Raw genomic sequence first — 25805 nt, 5'->3', positions numbered from 1 at the left:
GATGTTATGTTTGCTTAATTTTAAAATTTGAACGCCCGTCTGATTTAAAATTAATTTTCTATCAACTTTAACTCAAGTCCTAGTATTTTTTATTGGAAATGAGTCCATCAAGGAAGGCTAGATTCTTTTATTTGAAAAATTTTGAAAAAGGTCCAAAAATTAAAAAAAAAAGAAGTTTTTCTATAAATTAAAAAATAAAAATTCCATATCAAATTCTTATGATCGACTAAACTGATTCACGAATAGGGTAAATGATCTTGAGCGGAACTAGTCAAAATCTGATCTTGAGCGGAACCATTTACTTTTTCTAAGTTCTAGGCAATGAGTGTTTATGAATCTTACCAAATTGTTAAAAAAACACTTTTTCAAGATCTTTTCATACAAGCATTTACATTTTTGCTAAAATTTATTAACTGAAATAATGTTATTAGAAGATTTAAAAACATACCCATTTCTGCTGCAATTTTCATCAATCTACGCTGACTTTGAACGTCAATTTATGTCACCCTTGATCGTTGTAAACTGATTCTCAATGATTAAAATGGTAGAAAAACTCATAAAAAAGCATTATTCGGGTTTTTGTAGCAAGTTTTCCATCAGAATATCAATAAATAGCGTAGTTTTTAAAAGTAAAATATGATCTTGAGTGGAACCATCTTCGATCTTGAGCGGAACTACTAGCTTCCGAAATAAACCGCTAGGTGCGCTGCCTTATGCCTAATGTCTCACACGCAGTTTTTACCCCTGAATATATGCAGCACATTTGTATATTTCTTATTCTATCAACTTTTGGGAAAGAAAAAATGTAAAATAAGGTTCGAATTGAACAAAAACTAATTAATTGGTGACACAGCATACCAAACAAGGCACAATCTTTCTTTCAGAGGGACGACGAGAAGGAGAAGAAAGGCTTTCATACATATTTTTGGCATAATTCGAGAACTAATAAAGCCAATAAAGTTAAGTCATTATTTCAGAATAAGAATCAATCTTCATTGCCATTACTATTCGAACTTTATGAAGTAGCTTTTTTTACAAAGAGATTGTTTAAGATGTTCGCATTCAAATTTAAAACGATATACTACTTAATAAACAAAAATTCAAATTGTTTTTTATACCCATTCTTTCAGTTTTACAAAGTGTAGCAGAGCACACCGGGTTAGCTATTTTATAATACTTCACGATTCAATTGGTGGCCTGGTATTGAAAACCTATCCGATTCCCTTGTCCCTTGACTTTACACTTGAGCTCGAACTGGAAATCGGTTTGAGAAATAGTTGTTTTATCAATTGAGATAAATAATTAATGTTTCCATAAATTTTTAATATAAATAAATGTTAACGTGATTCATAAGAAACTGAAATTTGTAATGAACTTTATTCTATGAATGAGTTGCTTACAGCAAGGTTTCGAAATCACAGTAAAATCTGTTATTTCACAAAATTTTGAGGAAACTTTTATCACAGCATCTGTGTCACAGAACACGATATTATGAAATATTTACAGATTTCACAGAATTTTTTAATTCCGAATGGATTTCCAAAATTATAATTTTTTTGGTCAATATAAAATTAAGGTTTCTTACTTTGAATTAGAAAACTATGAAAAATTTTCAACGTAAACTGATTTTTCCCAACTAAAATATAAAAGAAAAAGTATGAAAAGACTTTCAACGTAAACTGATTTTTCCAAACTAAAATATGAAAATGACCCAATTTATCATGAATTTCCAATCAAATTAAAGGAATTAAGGGAATAGGGATTTAAAAAATAAGAGTTTTTTCTCAAAAACATTGATTTAGAGCAATGTACAGTTTTTTTGCCAAATCTGTAATTTAAGGCATTTTCTTTTATTTTACTAACTTTGTCGTTACCTTCAAAAGTTGTTCGGGGCAGTATGATCCTAAACACGCAATTTAAAAAAAAAATCAATCAAATATACTAACGTATTTAATTTTTGAGATTGAAAAAAAACTTAAATTTGAGTTTAGAGAATCGATTCTTTCAAAATAGAATACAGTGCATCAAAGGGAAAATTGGACTTTTTTTAAGCAAGAAATAAATTTTAACGGATATTTTGAGAATAGCTTTGGAACGCAGAGTTTCTTTTTTTCTCGTAAAAACATTAATTTTTGAACTTTAAAATCTTCAAAGATGAAATTTAATTGAAGTTTTCACAGTTACACAAGTAATAGGAATAAGAGCTATTAAAGATGTTGACAGAAGAAAATGGTTCCGCTCAAGATCATATTTTAGTTCCGCTCAAGATCAGCGTGGTTCCGCTCAAGATCAGAATTCTTACTTCAGTAAAACAGCTCTAGAGTTATTAGGATTTACTCTAAAATATTTTAAAAATCATCATTAGAAAGCAGAAACCAAGATCTATCCGCTGAACTGAAAATTTTTTTTGTTCGGATAAAATCCAAAGCCATACCGCTTGGTCAACTGTTCCGAGTTGCGTCGAATTTAGCCAATTGGTTCCGCTCAAGATCATTTACCCTAACAATCTAGACTCAGAACCTAGAAAAAAAGTTCTAACTTGTTGATAGAAATTTAAAACTAAGCTCGTCAAATTGCCCAGATTTCACACGAATTTCTACACTTTATTTACACAATCAAACAAAAATCTAAATTGAGTCATTAGAATTAAGTATTTTGTGCCAAATTTTTTTGAGTAAATTTTAAAGTTATTAATTTTTGAAAGCTTAAAATATGATTTTAAATCATATTTCGATAAACAAAAGACAAGTGTTGTTCTTCATGATTTTTATTAAATAATTTTGATAATTTTTATATTGACGGATATTGGAGAAAATATCCCGGATTTGTACGGCCGGATCTTGGAGAAAAATATTTGGAAAGCTTAGGCTATTCTGAAGTTCCAAATTTGCTTATAAACAATCAAATCCGATGTCTGTGAGAAGAATTTGGATTTTGTATCCAGTTTATTGTTACTGAACATCAGTTTGGATCATAATTTGGAAAAATCCTGATTCGAATCTCAGTTTTACGTTTCAAACTGTTATGTTCGAAACTAATCCTTCCGGGATATGAAAAGAAAATATTTAAAATTACAAATCATTTTTAAGATTTGTTATTTTTACTTTATTTTACTTTTTGATTCTTATGCAGAACTGGAAATTTTATAGTGGTGATCCAGAAATATAAAATCTGAAACAGTTTCATCATTCGCAATTTTCCCTCAGATTCACAGGTTGAATTTCGAATCATAAACTGAAGAAAGAATTCACATTGTAAGCCAATAATTCAGAATTAAAATAAGAGATTTCTGGTGCAGAATTCTGATTCAAATTTCGATTTTAGGCTCATAATTAGTAAGAATTATTATTTGAAACATAGATTCAAAAATCGTTTTAAAATTCGGAATTCAGGTTTCGAACACAGGTTCAAAAGACAGGACTCAGATTCGGAATTAAAATTCAGCTGGAAGTTAAATTTTATAATCAAGATTGAAATATTAATATACGAATTTCATTAAGAATTCAGATTACATGCGATCGCAGTTTCATAATTTTGATTCTGGATTCTGGAGTTTGGAATACCAACCAGAAGAAATCACAAATTTAAAATTAAAATTTTGATTTTTAAGAAACCTATATTTTATTTTTCTAAATTCAAGTGAACACATATTTTACTGGTTTTTTTTATTTGACATTAGGCTGGAACAAATATCAATTTCTTCTTTTATCACCCCCTTTCGAAATTTAAAAAAAACCCGAAGGGGGTAATAAATCAAGTTTGAAGTAGTATCAGTTAAATAAAAAAAAATCAAATATCCGAAAGATTGGAAGATAAAAAACAAATTTCGGAAGATGGAAGTAATTTCACCTGTATTCTTAATTTTATTGAATTGAAATTTCGAAGAAAAATTACTTTATTTTTAGGTTTTGTGCAATTTTGTAGTATACAAGCTTTGGTGCATTTTATTTGAATTTATTTGTTTTTTTTTGCCATATTTGTTACTATCCCCCTTGCGATGTTCCAACTCCGAGCGACATAAAAAGGATTTGAAATTTGCTCCGGCCTTATTTATGTTTCTTCTTGAACAAAGTTTCAAACTAAAATCTTCAATTTTAACCGAGTTTACCAGAGTAGAAAAAAATCTGTTTTGAACCGCGATTTTAATCTCTCAATTTTATTCTTAAGTATTCGGAAACATAAATGTCTCAAATGATCATGCTTGTGGTTAAAAAGAACTAGCTTACCGCTTTCTTATTCGAGTAAATGTAAAAAAATCTGAAAAATGAAATCTTGAAATCCCTAATATTTTTTCTAAAACTTCTAGAAAAAAAATTGCAACTTCTAGGACTTATTTTTGAATGTTAGAAATTATGCGTTCGCCTAGAAAGCAAGGTTGCCGAAATCACAGAAAAATCTGTATTATCACAGAATTTTGAGCAAAATTTCGTCACAGAATCTGTGACACAGGTCACAGAATTTTAAAAATTTTCACAGAATTCACAGATTTTCTAAATTTTGTACAGATTTCCAAAATTATAACTTTTTTTGTCATTTTCCACTTTTTATTTCTGACTATAATTCATGAAAATATTAAAACAAGGTAAGGTAAATTGATTTTATTCAATTAAAACTGTAAGAAATTTCCAATTTCTTGATTTTTGACATGGTTCCCCTATGAACTTCATAGAAAAAGCGTCACAGAAACCGTCACAGAATTTTAGGTTTAAATCACAGAATTCTAGATTTTTTTTTGTCAAAAACACAGAATTTTTTTCGGCAACCTTGCTAGAAAGTCGGAGATTGCGGGTTTAAATCCTGTACAGTGAAAAAATTTTCTTGACATTTTCCAAATTAAGTAATTTTTTTTTTCATTTTTTTCTAACTTCTCTGTCAATCTCATCTTTCCTGATGGGCTTATTTCCAATAAAAAAAAAATTGAAACTAGGTATTCAGATCGAATAAGGAATTTTCACAAATTAGATTTTTTTTTATTATTCTTTTTACATATATTGATTTTGAAGATGTCGACTGTATGTTTTAGTGTTTTTAAAAACAACGCAAGAAAAAACATTGCAAAACAGTAGTACCGCCTGAAAGTACACAACAGTGCTTTTCATAGAAAGTTTGGAGATAAATTTAAATTTTGAATTTCAAATTGATTCTAAACCAAATAATCCGGACAGTACGTTTTTACAAAAAACAAGTAATAAACGACAACTTTGATCCCTGATGATGGTGTTAATAGACACCGAAACGTCGGAATAAAATAAACGTCGTTTATAAAAATTAAATGGACTGATTTGCCGTAAATGAAACATTCTTTTTACACTTAAGCATTTTAAGGTCTATTTATTTATTTATTTATTTATTCATTTTACAATTTGTTATCCCATTAAAATTCAAAATAAAATGAAGAGGTAGAAATCTCAAAAGTATAAGCGAATACAAAATTTGTAACCATTCGCAAGTGATGAGTATGAGCATATAAGGGAAAAGTAGAGGCTACTTAACAAGAAAAAAGTTACTTAGTTCTACATTTCATTACTTAGCTCAAATTTCTGAAATGCATAGTAGTATGGATATGGTCAACGATTTCCAACTTAACACTCTAAGTAATTCGACAGAAGTTAATTATTGAAATTCAGCCCAGGGAAGACAAGTTACAGCTGTTCGAGATTGAAGGACCGACTTTTTTTCGACCTTGGTCATTCAAGTGTTAAATATTATGCATCGGATCATCGAACTTGAAGCCTTTATAAGTTTAACGACAAGCTTTTGATTAATAAAGTTTTCTGCAACGCCTAGTTGGTATCAAGTGCTTCTTTTAAACATCAGCTTGAATTTTTGTAATTTTAGCAAACCTGATCTTGTTAAAAAAGCAAGCTTGAAAGTATTTCTTCGTTAAAAAAGTAAATCGTTATTTACCCATTTGTAAATAAATTGTTTTTTAAAGCTTATTAAACTGAAATAACTTCAGGCTTTTACACTAAAATCTAACGCAGTTGCACCTACTGGTTAAAAAAATTAAGCCTCAATTTTCCACCATTAGGGGTGCCCGTATCTGCATAAGTACCAACTAAACTAAATGGGTCTTGTTACTTCAGTTTAAGGATCAGTGACAACTTGTCAGCTAGCTTGCATCAATTTTGATTAACGTGAGCAGCATTAACAACCACGACACCTCGCGATTGAGAAAATCTGTCCACTTTTCAGTTATTAACCTCAAAAAACCAGTTCCTCGGGGCTCTACTTCTGATCTAGAAGTTGATGGAAAATAAAACTCAAACTCACCTGTTCCAGCACCTCCTCCAGGGGTCGTCCATTGCACTGAATGAGCGACTCGATGGCCGCGATCTCCTGGCTGATTGCACATTCCGCGGATGATGCTGCTCCGGTTCCTGGCAGGTTCCCACTTCCGTAGGAAGACGACGCGGTGGAAGCGGCCGAGGAAGACGAATTGTGGATGTTGGAAGTGGACAGCGATAGGCAGGTGGTACCTGCTCCGGATCCCAAAAGGGAACTGTTGCTACCACTGTTGTTGTTGTTGTTATTATTGTTGATGGTATTATTGCTATTGATGTTGTTGATTGAGCTGGTCTGATCGAGCGAGGTATTGCTGGAGCTGATGTTGTTCTGACTACTGTTAATGCTACTGGTACTGGTCGCGATGCTGCTGTTGAGTAGGGTGCTGTTCTGGTGCTGTCCGATTTGTAGCGGATTAGAGGGCCGCACGAAGTACTGCTTGACACCGACGATCTGCGAAGGATTAAGAGAGAAAAAGTATTAGTTAAAAAGTGACCTAACTTAGAGGTAGATCAGTGGTTTTAAAAGTGGTCCTATTTGGTTGTCAGAAATTATCTATTTAAGGACTTCATATAAACGATTTAGGGAATATTAAATTTGTTCTCTTATTTGATAAGCTTTTTCTTAACTCAACAGAGAATGTGACCAAGAAACAATTCTGGTCAGATGTCGATGGTTCTTACCAATTCCGCTCGATACTTTGTTAATTTAAGGTCATTTTTTGATTTCTCGAATTCAAAAGTCATCCATGATTTTTTTCCAGAATTTTTAAGTAACGTTAACATGAGTAAATTTTAACTTTGATGTTTTTATCGGAAAATTGAATATTTGGTTTTCAAATATCAACATCATTAATGTTTCTTTTGTGAAACAGACCCTGGTTTTGGGTTTTGTGCCAATTTATAAATTCTTTAATGGAAATTTCTCCCTTAAACAACTTTGTCCAAGACCATAACTTCGAATCATAATGAGAAAAAGAGTAATTAGCTGATGAATATGTCTTATGACATCACTGCTTGTGCCTGTCAAAGTATTCCTTGAAAAGAACCTAAGCAACCAAAGGTCTCATGTCTACTTAAACTCGTTCCTCCAAAGTTCGAATTTCGCTGAATAAAGGTTTCAAAGGGAATTGGTACCAAATTTTCTCGAATGCGAGCATGAAAGTTACAAAAGGTTCCTCAAATAGCCTTCTATGGGCTTAAAGTTCCAAAAAGTTCCTCAAATAGCCTTTTTTGTGACATGTCAATCGCACCCACACAGTATAAAAGTTACAAATAAGGTCTTAAATAGCCTTCTGTGAACTTCAAGTTCCAAGAAGTCAAATTCATCAGCTAATAACTTTTTTACCTAATAAGATATGAAATTATAGTCTTCTACAAAGTTCTTCCGCGGAAAATTATCTTTGAAGAAATTTATAAATTGGCACAAAACCCATCACCAGACTCAGTTCCATAAAATAAACAAAAATGATGTTGATTTTTAAGAACCAAAATATTCAGGTTTCCCATACAATCCTTAAAGTTCAAATTTACTAATGTTAACGTAACTTAAAAATTCTGAAAAAAACATGGATAAATTTTTAACCAAAACGAAGCTATTAAGAACCCAGGGTTTGAGAAATTTTAAATCGACAAATCGACTAAGTATAGTGTTTAATAGAAAATTAGAGCCGTTGTCGGAGCAATTATTCAATGTGAGTTTACTATTGCTCGGATAAATTATATTCATATACCAAAAGATTCTTTAATGTTTAGACAAAACATATTGAGGACAGAAAATTTATCAGTTCTAGTAACTGAAATCACACAACGTCTAAATTTATGCTACATAGTCCGATTTTGATATTTGTAACCTTTTTTGTGTAAATAAAAAATGTTTTGAGCTCTTCCAGAATAGGATTTGTATTTCATAACTTTCATAAGGAGTCTATTCGAAAAAAATGCAATACTTTGTTTTGCGTATAACTTTGTAATGGATGTATGGAAATTGATGAAATTTTCAGTGACGCTGTCTAGTAATGTAATGTAGTGAAAACATTACATTACTAGGCAGCTTCACTGAAAATTTCATCAATTTCCATACATCCATTCAAAAGTTATACGCAATACTAAGTATTGCATTTTTTTCGAATAGGGTGGCAATGGATGTATGGGAAAAAATTCATGGACAAATTTTTTCGCTCAAATTTTCGGTGTTTTGACTCTTAGAAATCACCAAAGGGAAGACCAAAGGAAATCGGAATAATCGAGATTTTAATTTTGATTCCAAATAACTTGAAAGTGTATGGAACGTTAAAATTTGGTGTTATCTCAAAAATGTTAAGTTGTTTAGAAAGGGTTCTGAATGCTCTATTAAAACTCCAATAAAATATAAACTATGACATTTTTTGGCATGTTTTATAAAGGCACGCAGAGCTAAACGAGTAGAAGTAGAATTTCGCTTTCTGACGCCACCCAAGATTGTGACTTCCGCTGATATTTCAAATACAGACCCCGTTCGATTTTGGCAACATCCAAAAAAGACGATTTTTTGCCGTTTTTTTTTATTTTTTTATTTTCATTTTAAATTGATTAAAATTAATGTAAAACGTAATGTTAGCATGCAATTTTTCAATTTGGCTTAATTATAATAGTTTTAAACAGAAAAAACATGAATGTTTTACTGCTCAAAACTAATATAATTGAGCCAAATTGAAAAAATTATGCTAAGATAAGGTTTTACATCAATTTTGAATAATTTGAAATGAAAATCAAAAATAAAAAAGTGTCAGAAAAACCGTTCGATTTTAACAACATTCGATTTTGGTAACATAAAATTTACGGGCGTGTTGCCAAAAACGAACGGGGTCTGTAAATGGTCGAAAATCTAAAAAAAAATCCATGAGATTTAGCTTAGCTTGATTAACTACTCACATCAACCTTCAACCGTAAAAAATGAAGTTTAAAAAACAAATGTTGCTAGGGATTAGCAGCTCATTAACACTGCCCAAAACTGATGCTCGCATTATTAACGTCAATAAAGGCGCCGGCCACGTCCTAGCAGTCAATAGTAGATTGCAAGAAAGATAGCAAAATAATTTTGGTTGGAGAGGAGGTGAAAAGGATTGATTGGGAGACACTTTTGATAAGCGTTACGGTAAATCATGACGATTATTTTTTTCCAAACTCTTATTACGCCTTATTGAGGGCTTTCAATCAATAAGAATATTAAATATTGAGCTTAATGGAAACAAAAATTAACTACTATCGTAATGTGGTTATTTTCAATAAATAAATAATTTAAATTTTTTCTCAACATTTGTATAAAACAGTATATCATATGTTTTGAATTAAATATATGTTTGAAAATTATCAAAATTACGAAAACTGAAAAAAAATGTTTCCTAAATTTTAGTAATTGGTAAAATAAACATTTCATAGATGTGGAAAATTTTGACCACTACGTCTCTCTTCAGTTTATTTTCACACACAAATGTTATTTCTAAATACATAAATTTTTATGGTGAGATTCAACTTAGGAGAAATCGAGAAACCCTAAACAAGATGCTGAATTAATTATCCATATTAAGGTTTGATATGAAAAAAAATCAACCAAAAACAAGACAAGATATATTAAATTGGTGAAACAAGGATAGGTTTGAAATAAAATTTGAAAATCATTTTTTCAAAATTATGGAATGTTTTTGTGACATTGTTAAAGAAGAACAAATATTCATGAATAATGTTCCACATTGAACAGGGCGGAATTTTAAAGTAATTTTCTAATGGTTTTCCTTTTGATTTACTGGTTATAAAAAAAATCAAGAGAATACTTAACTTTAACCTTTTTCAGAGTAACGTCGCGAACGTCCTAAAATTTCTTGGGCTGTTGTTGGATTTCATGATAAATATGAACAAACAAATTGTTGAAATTAGGGTTTAGAGAGTTTCAATATTTTCCACTGAAAAAACTTAATAAAATTTCATGCTAATTTTTCATTAAATTCACAGTATTTTAATGTAAAGCGGAAGCCGCCAGCTTGGATATCCATATGGCGTCAGACAACGAAATTCGACTTCAACTTATGAAATCACTCCACCGGACATTCACAACCAATCCCTTGTTTTTTTTAATTAAAAAAATTGTCCTCATTAACTGAACTAAGTTTTCAGCTTTTTATCGCCGTCATAACATTGTTATAATATTTTAATGGCATTTCGTACTGATGATTGACACTCAGAAATGAGGAATTCATCTTACGCTTGAAATTGATTGGCTTTCGAGAGAAACATCAAATTTGAGCTTTTTATATGGCTCTCATAAAATCATTTTAAAACTATAGTCACACAGCAAACATTTTTGTAGCTATATTCTTATACTGTTTTGATATACGTTCCATAAATGTTTTGAAATGATCGTATGAAAGTTGAAAAAACAGCATTTACCTACCAAAGTGGAGGCAATGTACATACGTAAATTTTTTTTTTTTTTTTCTTAAGCGACGAAAACCACATTGGGCGTTATCCCACAAATATTTTCCAGTTCTCTCATTGATCAATATTACTCCATTAGCATGTAATTTCTAGCCAATGGCAGAGTTGCCAACATTTTTTTCATAAATTCAGGGAGCTTGAAAATACCATAGAATGATCGAGTTGAGTGCCCTTTTTGATCACTGTTGTAAAATGTTATGGAGCTGATACACAGTACCGTTCATAAATCTTTTAAATTAGCTACATGCTCACTGTCACTTCAACCTTTAAACGCGGTATTGTTTTATTTCATGCCTTTTATACATATTTCTTATGAAAAATTGACCAGCTTTCACACGTTCAATTGACGAAAAATAGCGTTTTTCAAATATGTGATTCGGCAGTTGCTTGAAATCTAGCTTTTTGGATTTGTTGTATTCAAACATAAATATTTGAGATTCTTATCAAAGCCTTCTGCAAAAATTATCATAGTAGTTCTCGTGAAGTTAAGCTTAAATGTGACAGATTTCAAAAATTTCGTAGCAAAAGATATGCAAGAACAGTTTTAGAAACTTGAAACAAAAATTCCGATTTCTAAAGAAATGTTCAATCATGTTAATCCTCTAGTCAATTAATTTTGATAAAAAGTATATTTGCCTTAATTGCTGACTTTGAAACATAAATCAATCATTTGTTCCGTTTCCATACTTTTTATTTTGAAGATTACGCAATTGGCTGATTGTTGGGCGAAAACGTGAGATGTTTAACCTTTTAACGTTTAGCTTTTAATAAGACGTTTCGCAATGTGTAAGATAAATAGCAACTGTAGAATGAAACATGATTTTCAATAATCAAAGTTTTTACTTAATAAACAACTTTGCCGATGACTGCAAGAAATTTTTACTTTGAAGTTAAAGAAATTTTAATTTATTTTATTCCTTCTGTTGAAACAAAATTCCGATGAAATTTTCAGACAAAATGAATTGGAGATATTCTTCAAAGGATAGGTTAAAACGCATTGCATTCTTCAACAAAGAAGTAAAAAATAATTAAAAAATATCAATTATTGATTTATCATAAAAATGTTTTTTTTAAACACGCTTTATCAGTAAAACTGAATGGCATAGGCAACATCGGACAAACGAATCTAGTCCAGGACGCCAAAAACTATTCTAAAACCAGTAATAATATATTTATACATGATTTGAATCCAACAGAATGTGAAGTTATTGAGATCAAGGTTGGAATGATGGCGAGCAAGCATTGAATTTCTATTGAGTTTAGAACGAATCTGTACAAGATTTCTGTGAAAACCGACAAATCAGGCAAAATCAGACTTATTTCCAAAAATCAGGGGAAAAACGAGGCTTATCAGGTTATCAGGATAGACCTTCAAAAATCAGGCAATCCTAATGGACTGCTGGTTGCAGAGAGGACATGATGATTTTCTCACTTGAAGCTCGCGCAAGAGCAAAATCATTTCAAAATTTACAAACTTGGCGGACTTTCTATCATATAAGATTTAAACTGAGTTCAGCCATATCTTTATACGATCACTATGCAGTTGGAATTGCGATTCGTAACACCATTGTAAACGACTTAAGTTATCATTTCTGATACGATTTCATGTTTACTGGGTATTTATCTGATCATTAATAAAGCTTTTAAGCATTGAATTGACTAACGCAATGTTGATTGCAAAAACGAACGGCACAAAATGACGCTATGTTGATGGATTTACAATGTCAAGTATTTGAAAATATTTTTTCAGACCTATTTTCAATCAATTCCATTATGTTTATTATGTCATAATTTACAATTATATTCATTGAAAAGGTTTTTCGCGAAGTATTGTATTAAAATTTCCTTATTTTAAAGATTTGACAAGGCGCATTTATTGCAAAATACTATTCCACACACATTTTACCTACAATCTCGACTTTCAGTCGAAAATATGCTAATAATATGGTTAAAACATTGCTTTTTGTTATAAATTTTACCAGATCATATCTCAATTTTGCAATCACCATTCATCAACCATCATGGTTGCTGGGAAAAAATTTAAAAAAAAAAAACTCGGAGAACTCACCGAATCGAAAACATAACAAACATTGCTAACATGTTTTAAAAAAGCTTTATAAAAGCTTTGGTGGTCTAAATTGTACAGCATAATATTTTTGTCAAAGATTAATTTTTTTTGTCATGTTGACGATTCTAGAATAGGGTCAAATTGCCAAATTAGCTTTATTAGAGTTCTGGCGATGTACTTTAGCTTTTTACGAAGATTAATGCTATAGCTCTAACGAAGTTGTGCTGACCTAAATAATAATAAAGCTTAAATTGTTACTTGGAATGTGCAAATTTTTATGAGGTTTTGTCAAATAACTTTTGAGTAGGAAGCAAGGTTCTCTAATTGTTCGCTCCAGAATCTCCTTAGAGTGCGCTTGGTTTTTTTTTGAAAACGTAGATTTTTGATCGAGTTGGGTAAGTATGATAACTATGATGCCCATCAACAACGCGCAAACATAACATTGTGGATAATATAGAAAGAAAGTAACGCATATTAACGGCCAAGGGAGTGTTGATTACGATCAGACACCAGATCGCCTTCCTCCAGAAAGCTGTCCCATTGAACCAATATCATCAACCAGCATCTATGAATGCAGCGTGGCCTGCAGCACTACTTGCCTGGAAGGTGCCGATTATTCCACCACTTTATTTTAGAAACACCTCACCCCTTCAATATTTAGCTGCATAGTTGAGCCCCTCCCTCACATCTCCCCCCATTCGAAGCGTGATGTTCAAACACCGGCTTGTAAACCCTCAATTTAGCATACTGATGTTTTATTAATGCTAATTAATGCATGCATTTTGTTCCACTCTCGCATCTCTAGCGTCGTCGTCGTCGTCGTCAATATGTCTCTAAACCGCGCTCAAAAACATCGCGGCAGCACCTTAGCGGCGCGCCAAATTTCCGCTCACCTGCTCAACTGGAAGCTCTCAATGGCTACATTACTGGGGTTGGTATCTATGGCATCTATTTATAGCCATGAAGTACCTCGGACCATCATCGTCGAAGATCCACCAGCCAGATTCGAATGGCATTCGCATTTGATGATGACGGCAGCACTCACTCGCGTGCTAAAAGGGCAGTTTTGGTTTCTAGATTTTCCGAGAGCTGCCAATTAGCTGGCCATTCCGGCGAACTCAGCTTCCCCCACTTCTCCCGCTTTTATTTATCAATGATGGGGAACGGAGGAATTTCATCAATCTCTTCCGATTGTGGAAATTTATCCCACATTTACTGAATGGCTGCTGTCAGTGAGACAGAGAATGAGAGATTCCTCCCTCCTCATCGGGTTTCTAGCACAAGTAAACATCGGTGTTATTTGTTTATCTTTGCGCTATTCAAAGGGTCATAAAGGGGTTGACAAAACAAACAGAAGAAGGAATGCAAAATTAATGCTTCTTATACCTGAAGGCAACAACTGAATCTCAACTAGTCGAAACGAACAGGCTAAGCTTATGGAAAGGTCATCGATGATTGGTGTGGTCCCTGTATGTGGCTAATAAGCTGAGAGGAACAACGTAGGCTGTAAACAAACACATTTAACACCGTAAAGTTTCCGGAAACAGCAGTGTATCATCATTTCAAAGCTACAATTCATTTATGTCAATGATAAATGCACGAGAGTTATCTAGTCTAAAGTTGCCAGATAGCCCGGTTTTACCCGGGTTTGCCCGGATATTTAAAACAAAATTTGGGAACAGTTCTTGGGAACATCCTTTTTTTTATTTTTGTTGAGTAATTTCTGGATTTCGACAAAATTTGCCCGGATGTTGCCTGGATTTATGGTCGTCGATTTCGAAATCAAATGCCCGGATTTTGCCAGGTTTTTATACAAAATTGCCCGGATTTGTCCGGCCTGGATACGTGCTTAAAATTCTAGTCCTAGAGAAAATACTGATATCATTTCATCATCCTAAATTTCGGCATAAATTTAGTGGAAGAATTTTTCTAGTTGAAACACGTGACAAAAGCTTTTATTCAACATAATTGCATACTATCTACGTTGCATAAAACCTATAGTTAAGGTCAATTGTGTATTATCAAAAATTTAATAACATCAAGGATTTTGCGCTTGAAATTTTTCCGAATATTTGATAAGTTTATCAAACATTCCATATAATAATGCAAACATTATAGCTTAGCTTAGCTTGGTTGACTACTCATATCCACCTTAAATCATTGAACTGAAAATGCTGTGCAAATATGTTTATACAACAACACTTTTAAAGACTTCAAAAAGCAAATTTTATAAGGATTTGTTCAACTTACGCATTTCCAATTCCATGATCGCTGGCGTGGCTAGGCAGAAATAGTTCTACTTCGCCAATGGTTGCTACTCCGTGATTGATCGAGGCCATCAGTTTTGTGCAAGGGCCAAAAGAATTGTGCTTGGGAGTAGCAGTTCATTCGCAATGCACAAAACTCATGCTCTCCCTTTGAAAATGATCAATAACGGCGCCGGCCACGTCCTAGTAGTCAATGAGGGATGCAGGGAGGATTGTTAGTAGGATACTTCATAGGATCAATTAACAACCTTTCGACCTTTATATTTCAAAGAAAAATTTTGAAAAATTTAGAAACAAAGGTAAGTCAATATCTCCAACTATAGAAACCGTCTATACGTCTGCGAATCTATATTGAAATATCCAGGGAAAGGGTTGTTAGTTGGGGTAGGTTTAATATCAGGATCCATTTTGGCAAATGGTGCGATCAAGTTTTCCTACACCTTCTATGCTCCTAAATATTTCCTAAGGAAACTCCTACTTCTATCTATGAGGCAGCTACGAAAAGGCAAAAATTTTACCATAATGCAGTTATGGAGAATAAAGCATATTTTAAAAATCTTCTTGAAGCTAACTTATTTTTCTAGCTATTATTCCTGTTATATTGATGTTTTTCCAAAAACGACCCTTCAAAATGAAGAGATACTTCCAAGTATAATTGTAACAAACGTTTTGATGTCTTATGCTTTTTAAATAAATACCTCGTTTTTAAGTTAAAAAAAAAATAAAACGAGATTTCTGTATTAATAACTGATAGAGGTTGTTTTTGTAAACTCATCAATTCGATTCTACTCTTTGCCTCATATTGATTTCGCTATTACTGAGAAGAAAAACCATGATCTTGCTATGAACTTTCAACAAAACGACGAAAAATAATTCTTATCCATTCAATACAACTTGAATTAATGATGAAAAAAAATCATTATCTAAAAAATATTCCAATAGTCATTCTATGCTTTTTAAACCGTTTCGTGAGGCCTTAGAAAACATATTTGTACTTCATTTATTTTTCCTTAAATGGGTTAATAAGCCTCTGTGTATTAGAATCTGAGAAAAGATTAGTTTAGATGATGATTTTTTTTATGTTACTGAAATGAAGTCAATACGCCCGTATAACGAAAGACCTTGTCATTTGAGCTCAAGATTGGCTAATGAGGCAAGACTACATATTAACCGTTAAATTGAATATTAGAAAATTTAACAAGATTATTTTATTAGGGTGGAGACAACAGATTTCGACAGATCGCACAAAACGTTTTTTCAAAAGGCGATTGAAACTTCGTTTGTTGACCAATGAACAAAAACGTGGTTGAAAATGTAAAAAACTATCATTTCATGAGAATAATTCCGCTCAAGCTAAAAAATCAGTTTAAAAAATATTTGTACGTGATTATGAGTTGAAACTAAACGAGACAGTCGTAAACTACATTCAGATTAAGAAATACATTTTAAAAAACTTCTGAAATTCCGTTGAAACCTTCCAAACATGATTTTTTCCGATGATAATTAAAAATTCTAGGTCCTTTATTGGTTCTTCGACGAGACGTTAAAACTCTCTAAGTTCTTCCCGGTTCGCTAACAATCCTGCAACATATTTAAATCCTTCCCCCTCCGCGACGCAAATATAATAGAGTATGGTGGGGTAAAAGTGCGACCTTAGTGCTATTCTATTTTTAGAAAAATTTGCAGTTGTTTTTCCAAAAAAACCAAGAACAGCATTTGAGTCCTTAGACTTTGATCTCTCTTCTAAAAAATTACGAAGATAATCGATCGACTCATTTGACAACAGTTGAGAAAATGCCTAACTGTTATCGAAACGTACTTTTACCCCACCTCTGGGGCAAAAGTTCGAATGATGTGGGGTAAAAGTACGACCATACAAAATTCCACAATTCTGCATGAAGTGAGAAATTATTTTATATCAATCTTTACTTACAGCAGCAGCTTCTGTGTTCACTTCTGATACAAATCCTATACATAGGCGAACGACGTGCGCGAATTTGGAGTTCTCCACTAATTGTCTATATTCAACAGGTTAACGAAATACAGTTTTCATCGTATTTAAGTAATTTTTGGTGCGAGCAATTCTTTGTAGATACAAAAATATGCACTGATGTCTCCAATTCATTTTAAAAAGAAGTTTAAACTTTCCGGTCAGATTTTTTTCAGTAGCCCCTTTATATCATTCGTCCTTTTGCCCCATTTGCAGTTCATACTTTTGCCCCTTCAAGGTTTCTTGAGATTCACAGTTTATTGTGCAAAACAGAGACATGTTAAAGAAATTCTTTCTTCGGCATTTGATAGTGGTTGAAAACAACTAAACAGACACATTAAAACTTTCATTGAAAGCCAGAATTTTGATTGCTCAACCATAGTTGCCGTTATTTTAAATATTACATCATTTATGCAAAAAAGCTACTTTACCTCATTTTTCGGAGTATTTTTAACTTCTACGAAAAAAATTATGTCTGGATGTATGCAGTCCAAATCACTATTAATCCACGTCAGAGTTTTGAATTTTACTGTTCTCGGTTTGCGATAATCTCAAAACGTACTTTTACCCGACTCGTACTTTTACCACACCTTACTCTAACGTATAAATTTTAGACAAATTTCTATGTTTTGTACTCTTCTTTCAAAAACCTTTTTTTTAAAAATGAGATAATCTGGAATGATTTCCTTCTTGCCTTCCAGTCAGCAGGACATGAAAACAACATCCATTGAAAAATGGGGTAAATTCTCAAATGAAAAAAAATCATTTTTCTAAATAAAAAAAAGGATATTTAAAAATAATAATCGATTTAAATTGACGACTACGGAACCTTATTGTACTTCCGGGAACTTATCGATCCAAGCTAAAAATACAGGATTTGTTGAAACAAAAGTATAGAGGTCGAAATTTTTCAAAACTTTCTTTTTGTAACGTTTAAAAAGCTGTAGAAAACTAAAACCTTAAAGAAAATATAGGGAAAAAAAACAAAACACAAAAAACAAGGAAAATTAACAGTTTAGAGTAAATTTTGAAAACCTACTAAAAATAAATACTTAGCTTGGGTACTTTTCACTGCTTGAACTTTTGCTTGTTATACTTTACGGTCCACTTGCGGTTCCTTCTGGCCAATGGCACTGCGTTCCCTAAAATCCGGAGGGACCATTTTTCTCCCTGATCGTTCGTTCCATTTTTGGATTGTAATGTCTACAACTGGGGCCTTCCGTCCCGAACTCATGGTTAACACTTCCATTCCATATAATAATACAAACATTATATATCTTTATTTCCCATTTCAGGCTTTCCGTCAAAAATAAAAGAGGGGTTGACAAAAGAAGAATTTGATTTTTGATCCTGTTCTGGATGAGCAAAGAACCAGAGTTTAAAACTGTCGAGAGCCAAGCGTGAATGTGGAATTTCATTTCATTCAGATGACATCGAGGTTTTTACACGGTAAAAGTAATGTTAAACATAAACCGTGTAAAAACGAGCTTATTTCGAAACCGTTTGAAAAAATCGATTTCATTATGACGTAAGACCTGATACCTAGGAAATGAGACTGAATACATGAAACCTGAGAAATTAGACCTTACTTCTTGAGACCAAAGATATTATACCAGAACCCGGTCATAAGAACTTAAACATGAGATATGAAAACTGTGCATGAGTTCAAAGACATAAGACTTGAGGCCTGTGCAAAACATGTGAAACAGAATTTAGACCTGAGACAAGTATGTGAGACGTGAGTTCGAAAAAAGTCAAATGTGAGACGTGAGAAGTGTGACGTGACATGATACGTGAGAAATGAGACGTGAGAAGGAAGAAGTGGTACGTGGGACGTTAGAAGACGTGGAAACGTGAAGCGTGAGATGTAAAAAATGAAAATTGAGACGAAATACGAGTGAAGTGAGAAATGTCAAGTGAGTAGTAAGACGTTAGACGCGATAAAAAAAAATATTGAAACGTGAGAAGAGAGAGGTGAGGCGTGAGACGAAAGTAAGCAATGAGACGTGACAAAAAAGACTTAGGAGTAAAATATGCGATGGGAGATGCGGGACGGGGGAAGTTAGACGCAAAATGAGAAATGGTGCGTAAGTTAAAAAAAGAGACGTGGAACGGACACATGAGACGTGAGAAGTCAGAATGAGAAGAGGGACATCAGGAGTGAGACGTGAGAAATGAGATGTTATACGTGAACAAAATTATACGTGAACATTAGAGTGTCCCAAAATTGTTTAACCCTTCAATGTAGAGAATATGTAGCAGTTATTGATTCAGTGAAATTATTACATTTGAATTCAATAGCTGAACAGATTTAAAGTCGTTATTTTGAGTATTATAAAAGGTATGGCCCATCAAAGTTTAAAAAAAAAATTTAGGAATTCTTAATTCATTTCAAAACGATTTTGCAAATTTCATCCAAACGTTGTTAATTGGGTGCAGGATTGTGTTTGTGATTGATTGAGATTAAAAAATTTGTTAGAATTTGCAAATCTAAAGAAATAACAGCAATTTTTCGAAATCTACTTTAAAAAAACAAAAAAAAGGTGCTAACAGCTCCTAGGGGGGCTCTGAGCACAACTTTGAATTTTGGGGGGGCGTTGAAAGTACTAAGGGTAGGCTTGCCTGATACTTTCAGAAAAAAGCGAGACATTTTTCGAAAAAAAAGCGGGACACAGCCGAAAAAAGCGAGACATTTAAAAAATTCTTAAAAAAGATGCTAAATTGTACAGCCAAACTTATACGTATACCATCGGCCATAATTATTCCTAGAAAGTACTAACACGGCTTTTATTTACACGGTTTTTTGAAATGTACACGAATCAATACGTTATTAGAGAGAGAAAATTTCATGTCCTATATGTGAGAGGCGAATTTGATCCCACGTAAAAATATTTGAGTAATAACAAATACATTTCAAATTTGTTTTAAAAATTTGAAAACTCGAGAAAACTTCCATAATTGTGTATTTTGGACAATTGCGTCGAAAAAGGTTGTGTATAATAAAAGGCAATTTAACTAAGATATGCAATTAGTTGTTTTTTTCTAACAGCTCTTGTTTTCGAGATAACTTTGGAAAATAGATAAAAACTCATTCAATCAATTGTTGCACTTTTTGGCAAAACTGTAGAACATTATAAAGGATTGGAAATTGAAGGTTTTAATTCAATGATCAGCTTTCTCGAAGACCGCGAGTCATTTTTACTTCACAGAAAAAAGTTATAGAAATTTTCTTATTGTTTATTTTTCCCAATTCTTCCTAAAAAAGAATTTTTACAACATTGTTAGGAAATTATTACCCAAATTAAAAATACAATATTTCTTAAACAACTAGTCCAATTATTTTGCAGTCTTCATCAAAGTTCTGAAATAAGTTAAAATTTTTAATATCAAATATTCACTTTTTTCAGCAGAGTCAGAAATGTTGTAGTTATTAATTTCTCAAAATAATATTTAATTTAATATTTTAAAGCGTATCTTTGAATAAAGAATACCAAAAACTGACAAAGACCAAATCTGCCAAAGACAAAATCTAAATCCTTTATAAGATGGAGGATATTTAAAAGGTTCTAAATCAGTTTTTGTTTTTCAAGTAGGATTGTTGGTTCGTCAGTCGTCAATGATCGATTTTACCCAAAATTCAATTTCAATTTCAAAATTTCCATACGCCATGTATGTAACTAAAATAAGAGCTTATAGACAAATTGTACAAATTATTCAAATTCAGGACGCCTAAATAATCCAAAACAGTAATTGAAACATAAGCATCAAAAAATGCTGTTCCCTAGTGTAATCATTTGGAAGCAAGCATTAAAGTTAAAATTTAAATTACATTGGTTGAACGTGGTCCAAGAACACTCAACTGAAACATAATCATACTGTAATTTTAGAGCTATTCAGTATTATCTTATATAAACTATAAAAAATTCTGCTTGTATGAGAAAAAAAAGACGTATTAAACAGATTTTCCTTGTTGAACCAATGAAATATATGCTAAAGTTTGATTCTTTGCTGTGGAAGTCAGTGAACTTTTTGAAAACATTTCAAGAAAAAAAACGGGACATTTTGAGGAAAAAGCGGGACGGCGGGTCATTCAACAAAAAAGCGGGAAATGTCCCGCTTTTGCGGGACGGTTGGCAACCCTAACTAAGGGGGGCGGTGGGGTTGTTTTTTTTTTCAAATTTTTACAAATCTAGAAACAACTTAAAAATTGAAATCATAAGTTTTATTTGGATTAAAGACTACACGTCATTGTATCGAAATTTGTATCGAAATTTAAAATCAGCAAGCTGTTTCCATAAAAAAAAACAATTTTTTTGTCCATACATGTTTTATTCAACTGACCAAAATGTGTGCCTAGCGTGGAATTTTTCTAATGCCGATGCCATCAAAAGATGCTGAGTTTTGTGCACTTAAACTTTGCTAAACAAAGTATGTTTTTAGTATCATCGTGTGAAGAGCTATTTAGGTTTTAACTTTATTAAAATTACAATTAAGGATATTTTGTATTCAATTTATCAAATTTTACATACTGAATACCTACTTCCTACTAGTTTTAATGCTTCTTTAAAACACAATAATTCAGAATTTCTTTCATACTAGAGATTCAGTTCAACCCCTAGCCGTTGTCAAATTTAGCTCAGGTCTTCTGATGATCCCCCTAAATCATCTAAGTCTTCGTTTGCAAGTGTTTCGATTCTCAAGGAGGTATTCCTTTTTAAGAAAATAGCTCCTTTCTAGGACCCTGAATTTTTTTTAAATCACATCATTGAAAAAGGGATTTTTCTCCAAGATCGCGATTGAGGAACCTCTAAAAATGATTTTTTTTTCAGTTGGCCCCATACAAAAGAGATGGAAAGTGAGATGTAAACAATGAAATGTGAGACCAGTTTAATGCCTTACTTTGATTTTTTCAAAAACAAAATATAAATGCTTTATTAAACCCTTTTCACACTTTTTCCAATGATTATTGTAAAAGTTCAAACATAAATTTCTCCTCTTTATGAGTTTTTATTTTACGCTGCTATCATCTCGAAATAGATAACAACTCAAAATTCTAACCATTTTGTCATATAAATACTGATTTCGATCATTTTCGTTTTCGTTACGTTGGACAAGAAAGTCCAGAAATAATACTTTTTTTTATTATTTGGTTCGCTATAAACATTACATATCTAAATTTGTTTTTGTATGTATGTTTGTATGGTTTCCCCCATCGGTAGAAAGGTCCAGCATATGTCTGTGTGGCTTGGCCTTCGAATTGCTTCTAGGGCTTCCACGGCCGATGGTTCGTCGAGAGAAGGCATCCAACCTTTAGAGACCTATAATGGTTGGCAATCCACTCGGCTTGCAATAGTCTCTCCAGATTAACCCAAGATGCATTCTTACTGAAATATTTAGTACATTTAGTTATTTATATAATTAAACACATCTTACCTGTCGGCAACTTATGGGATTCGAACGAAAAAGTTTTCTTGCCGGTACCGAGAATCGAACCTAGTACGCCTGGGTTACCAGACTTGCGCTAGCCTATCCACTAGACCACATCAGCGCTTATCACATGTCTAAGTTTTTTTTCCATAAAAAAAATTAAACAAAAAATTTTTTTTTTAATTTAAATTTGACACACCACAATCGATTTGTTGAAACAAATTTACAAAAATACTAACAGAAAGAAGTTTATAGAAGTGCACTTACAAGCAATATTTTCAAGTAAAATATATTTTTTTTAAAATAAGTTTAGAGCTACCTAAAAACTTCTGGTATGTTGGAAAAAGAATATGCAAAAAAAACTTTGTATTTTCGATTTTCTCCCGATTCCCGAAGAGTAGGTAGCAAACATCTGCCAAATGACTATCATATGTAAATGCGCTAGAATAGGATCTATTAGTAAAATAAATTATGTAAAATGGTTGATCTTCTATTGCGTACTTTTTTCAAGTTTCAAAGTAATAACAATAACACTAACGGTAATAACTTAACAAATAAAGCAAGAAATTTTAACAAATTTAGTTAAAATACGGACATGTGATTTATTTTATATTTTATTTTTTCAATATAAAAATTTCTTATCGACCCATAACATTCCCTCTCACGAAGAAGCTCGCGAAATTTTCGCGAACAGCAAATAAATACCAGAACATTTTCTAGGTCAACAGTCGATGATTGAATATTATGATCACTCGTAGCTATTATTTAGGCGCGACCATGTGAGCTTAAATTATGTGGAGAGTTCTATAAGTAATTAGTTCAAGTCAATGGGAGGTAAAATTCAAGTTGGGCTCGGCATTTTCCCGAAGATGTTATGGTCATAGATAACTTTGGAAATGCAAAGCGGCATACAATTTTAACCAACCGCTGAGAAGTCGACCGATGGAGCATAAATATATACCAGTTTGCGAGATTAATAGTTAGTGAGATTTGTTTCGCTTTTCTCGAAGCTGGGTAGGAACACTCAAATACAGCCATTCAATAATTTAATAAGCTGGATAGCTACATAGAAGATACAGGTGTTTCGGTCAAGATTTTCTTGTCTTGGCCATAATTAATGACATGGATAATGCTGTAAAGATGTTTGATTTGTTTATGTTATTTTATGGCTCAAATGTATAGAAATCATACATGGCAAATTTATTTTAATTTGTTTTTTTCAATTTAGCAAGTCATGGCTACAATTTTTTTTTATTCAACAAGAATGAGGCTACTTGTTATTTTAAACGTACCTAAATGATTACTCTCATCAAATGAGTTTGTTTTTGTCTTTACTTCTCATAACATTCAAACCAGCGTCTATCCCTTTTCTTGTTTCTCAATAACCATAAGTTGTGATTTCAGAAGACAAAAAAAAACGAATGCATCAAGCGCCACTTCAAGTATCACCAATTACTGCTTAATAACATCCGAACTTACAAAAAGTTCAGGAGCTTCATTGCAGTAAAAACAACCCTCTCTTCAATCAATTCGCAATAGCTCATCGGACTTAATCGATCGATCATTTGATTGGAACGTTTGAAGCTGGTAGTGCATCGTAGCACTTGGAGCAGGGACAATTTGGGTCTGGTGCATGTGCCCTCAATAATGAAGATGAGGCTGCCGGACCATACAAAAACAAAAACACTGCACTTTGTCGATCGTAATTAGCCACCATTGATCTGAACCACGGTTATGGTGTATCAGCATCCGATTGATCGGCTTTAAAGCTTGTCGGTTACGATTTATGGCTTGAATGAATATCAATCACTTAAATTCAGTTTGAGAAAATAGATGGAACATAAAGACGAACTTCAATCTACGCTCAGGTAAAGGTGAAGACCTAAGGTTCTCATAAAACCTAAGTAAATATTAAAACGAGTATGATAACAAACTACAAGGAAGCTATGAATCTTTCGTTTGAAACAACTTCAGGGTGAACTCTTTCAAAATATATTTGAAATATTTTAAAGGGAAGGAAAGCCAAACACCAGCAGAGTTTCTCAGAAAGCTTACTACAAACATATTTTTTTAATCAAATGAAGTTTTAAGTTTAACAAAAATAATAATAATCCAATCCTTAGTTTTCCAATCCTTTGAAAAACAAACGAAATAATGGTGGATATTTATGTTTTTGGTTAGTTGAAAAAAAGAAGCTTACTTGAAGAATAAATTTACAAAATTGAAATTCTCACAGTGCTAGAGAAATTTTGATCTATACTAAGGTTGACAGATTGACCGGTTTTATCCGAGTTTGCCTGGTTATTTAATATGAAATTTTAGCATGTCCGGTACGGTTGCCCGGATTTTATTGCAAAAGCTCGGATTTTGCCCGGGTTTATTCTCATTTCTCATTCTCATTCTCATATATAAAAATGAATTTCTGTCTGTCTGTCTGTCTGTCTGTCTGTCTTTCTGTCTGTTCCCTATACTCAGAAACTACAGAACCGATTTACGTGAAACTTGACAGGTGGGGGTATTGGAGACCGGAGAAGGTTCCTATTATAGTTTGGGACCCCTCCCCCTAACAGAAGGAGGGGGGGGAAAGGGCCTCCCAAACAAAACACAATTTTTTTCATAACTCGAGAACCAATCAAGCAAATGGTATCAAATTGGCATGGAGTGGTATTTGGAAAAGGGGAATATTTCAATGAATATTAGGTACCCCTCCCTCCTCTCAGTGGGGTGGTAGGAAGGGGGGAGGGGGGCTACCTTACAATTCTTCATATAACTCGAAAACTATTCAAGATATTGGAACCAAATTTGGCATGGGAAGGTATTTTGATACGAAAAATATTTCAATGATTATTTAAGACCCCTCCCTTTTTGCAGTTGAAAGGGGGAGGAGCCTCTTTCATATTTTTCTACATAACTGAAAAACTTATAAAGCAAATGGAACCAAATTTGGCATTGCAAGGTATTTGGATACGAAAAATATTTCTATGATTATTTGAGACTCCTCCCTCTTTCCAGTAGGGAGATATAAAGGGGGGAGGGGCTCTCTTTTTAATTTTTACATAACTCAAATACTAATGAAGCAAATGGAACCAAATTTGGCATGGGCGGATATTTGGGAACGTGACATGTTCTAATGTTTGTTTGAAACCCCTACCTTCTTCCAGCGGGGAGAAAGGAAAGAGGGAGGGAAGTTCCATACAATTTTTATTGCATAACTCAAGAATAACACCATCCCTCAATCCTTCAAAAAGGTGGATGAAAAGAGGGAGAAGAGGTCTCCCTTACAATTTTCAGTATAA

General features: G+C 32.7%; 1 protein-coding gene across 4 annotated transcripts in view; it reads right to left on the bottom strand.

Annotated features, from left to right (window-relative positions):
• LOC129747538 (RNA-binding protein fusilli-like) overlaps positions 1-25805 on the bottom strand; it is a 317363-nt gene that overhangs the window by 146352 nt on the left and 145206 nt on the right. For all 4 annotated transcript variants that reach the window (XM_055741809.1, XM_055741813.1, XM_055741811.1 and 1 more), the window contains exon 3: positions 6274-6738. In XM_055741809.1, coding sequence (XP_055597784.1) covers positions 6274-6738 — 465 coding nt within the window. The remainder of the gene's footprint in view (positions 1-6273; positions 6739-25805) is intronic.

This window comes from Uranotaenia lowii, chromosome 2 (genome assembly GCF_029784155.1).
Source record: "Uranotaenia lowii strain MFRU-FL chromosome 2, ASM2978415v1, whole genome shotgun sequence".
Lineage (NCBI taxonomy): Eukaryota > Metazoa > Arthropoda > Insecta > Diptera > Culicidae > Uranotaenia > Uranotaenia lowii.
This window is presented reverse-complemented; position numbering and strand designations above follow the sequence as displayed.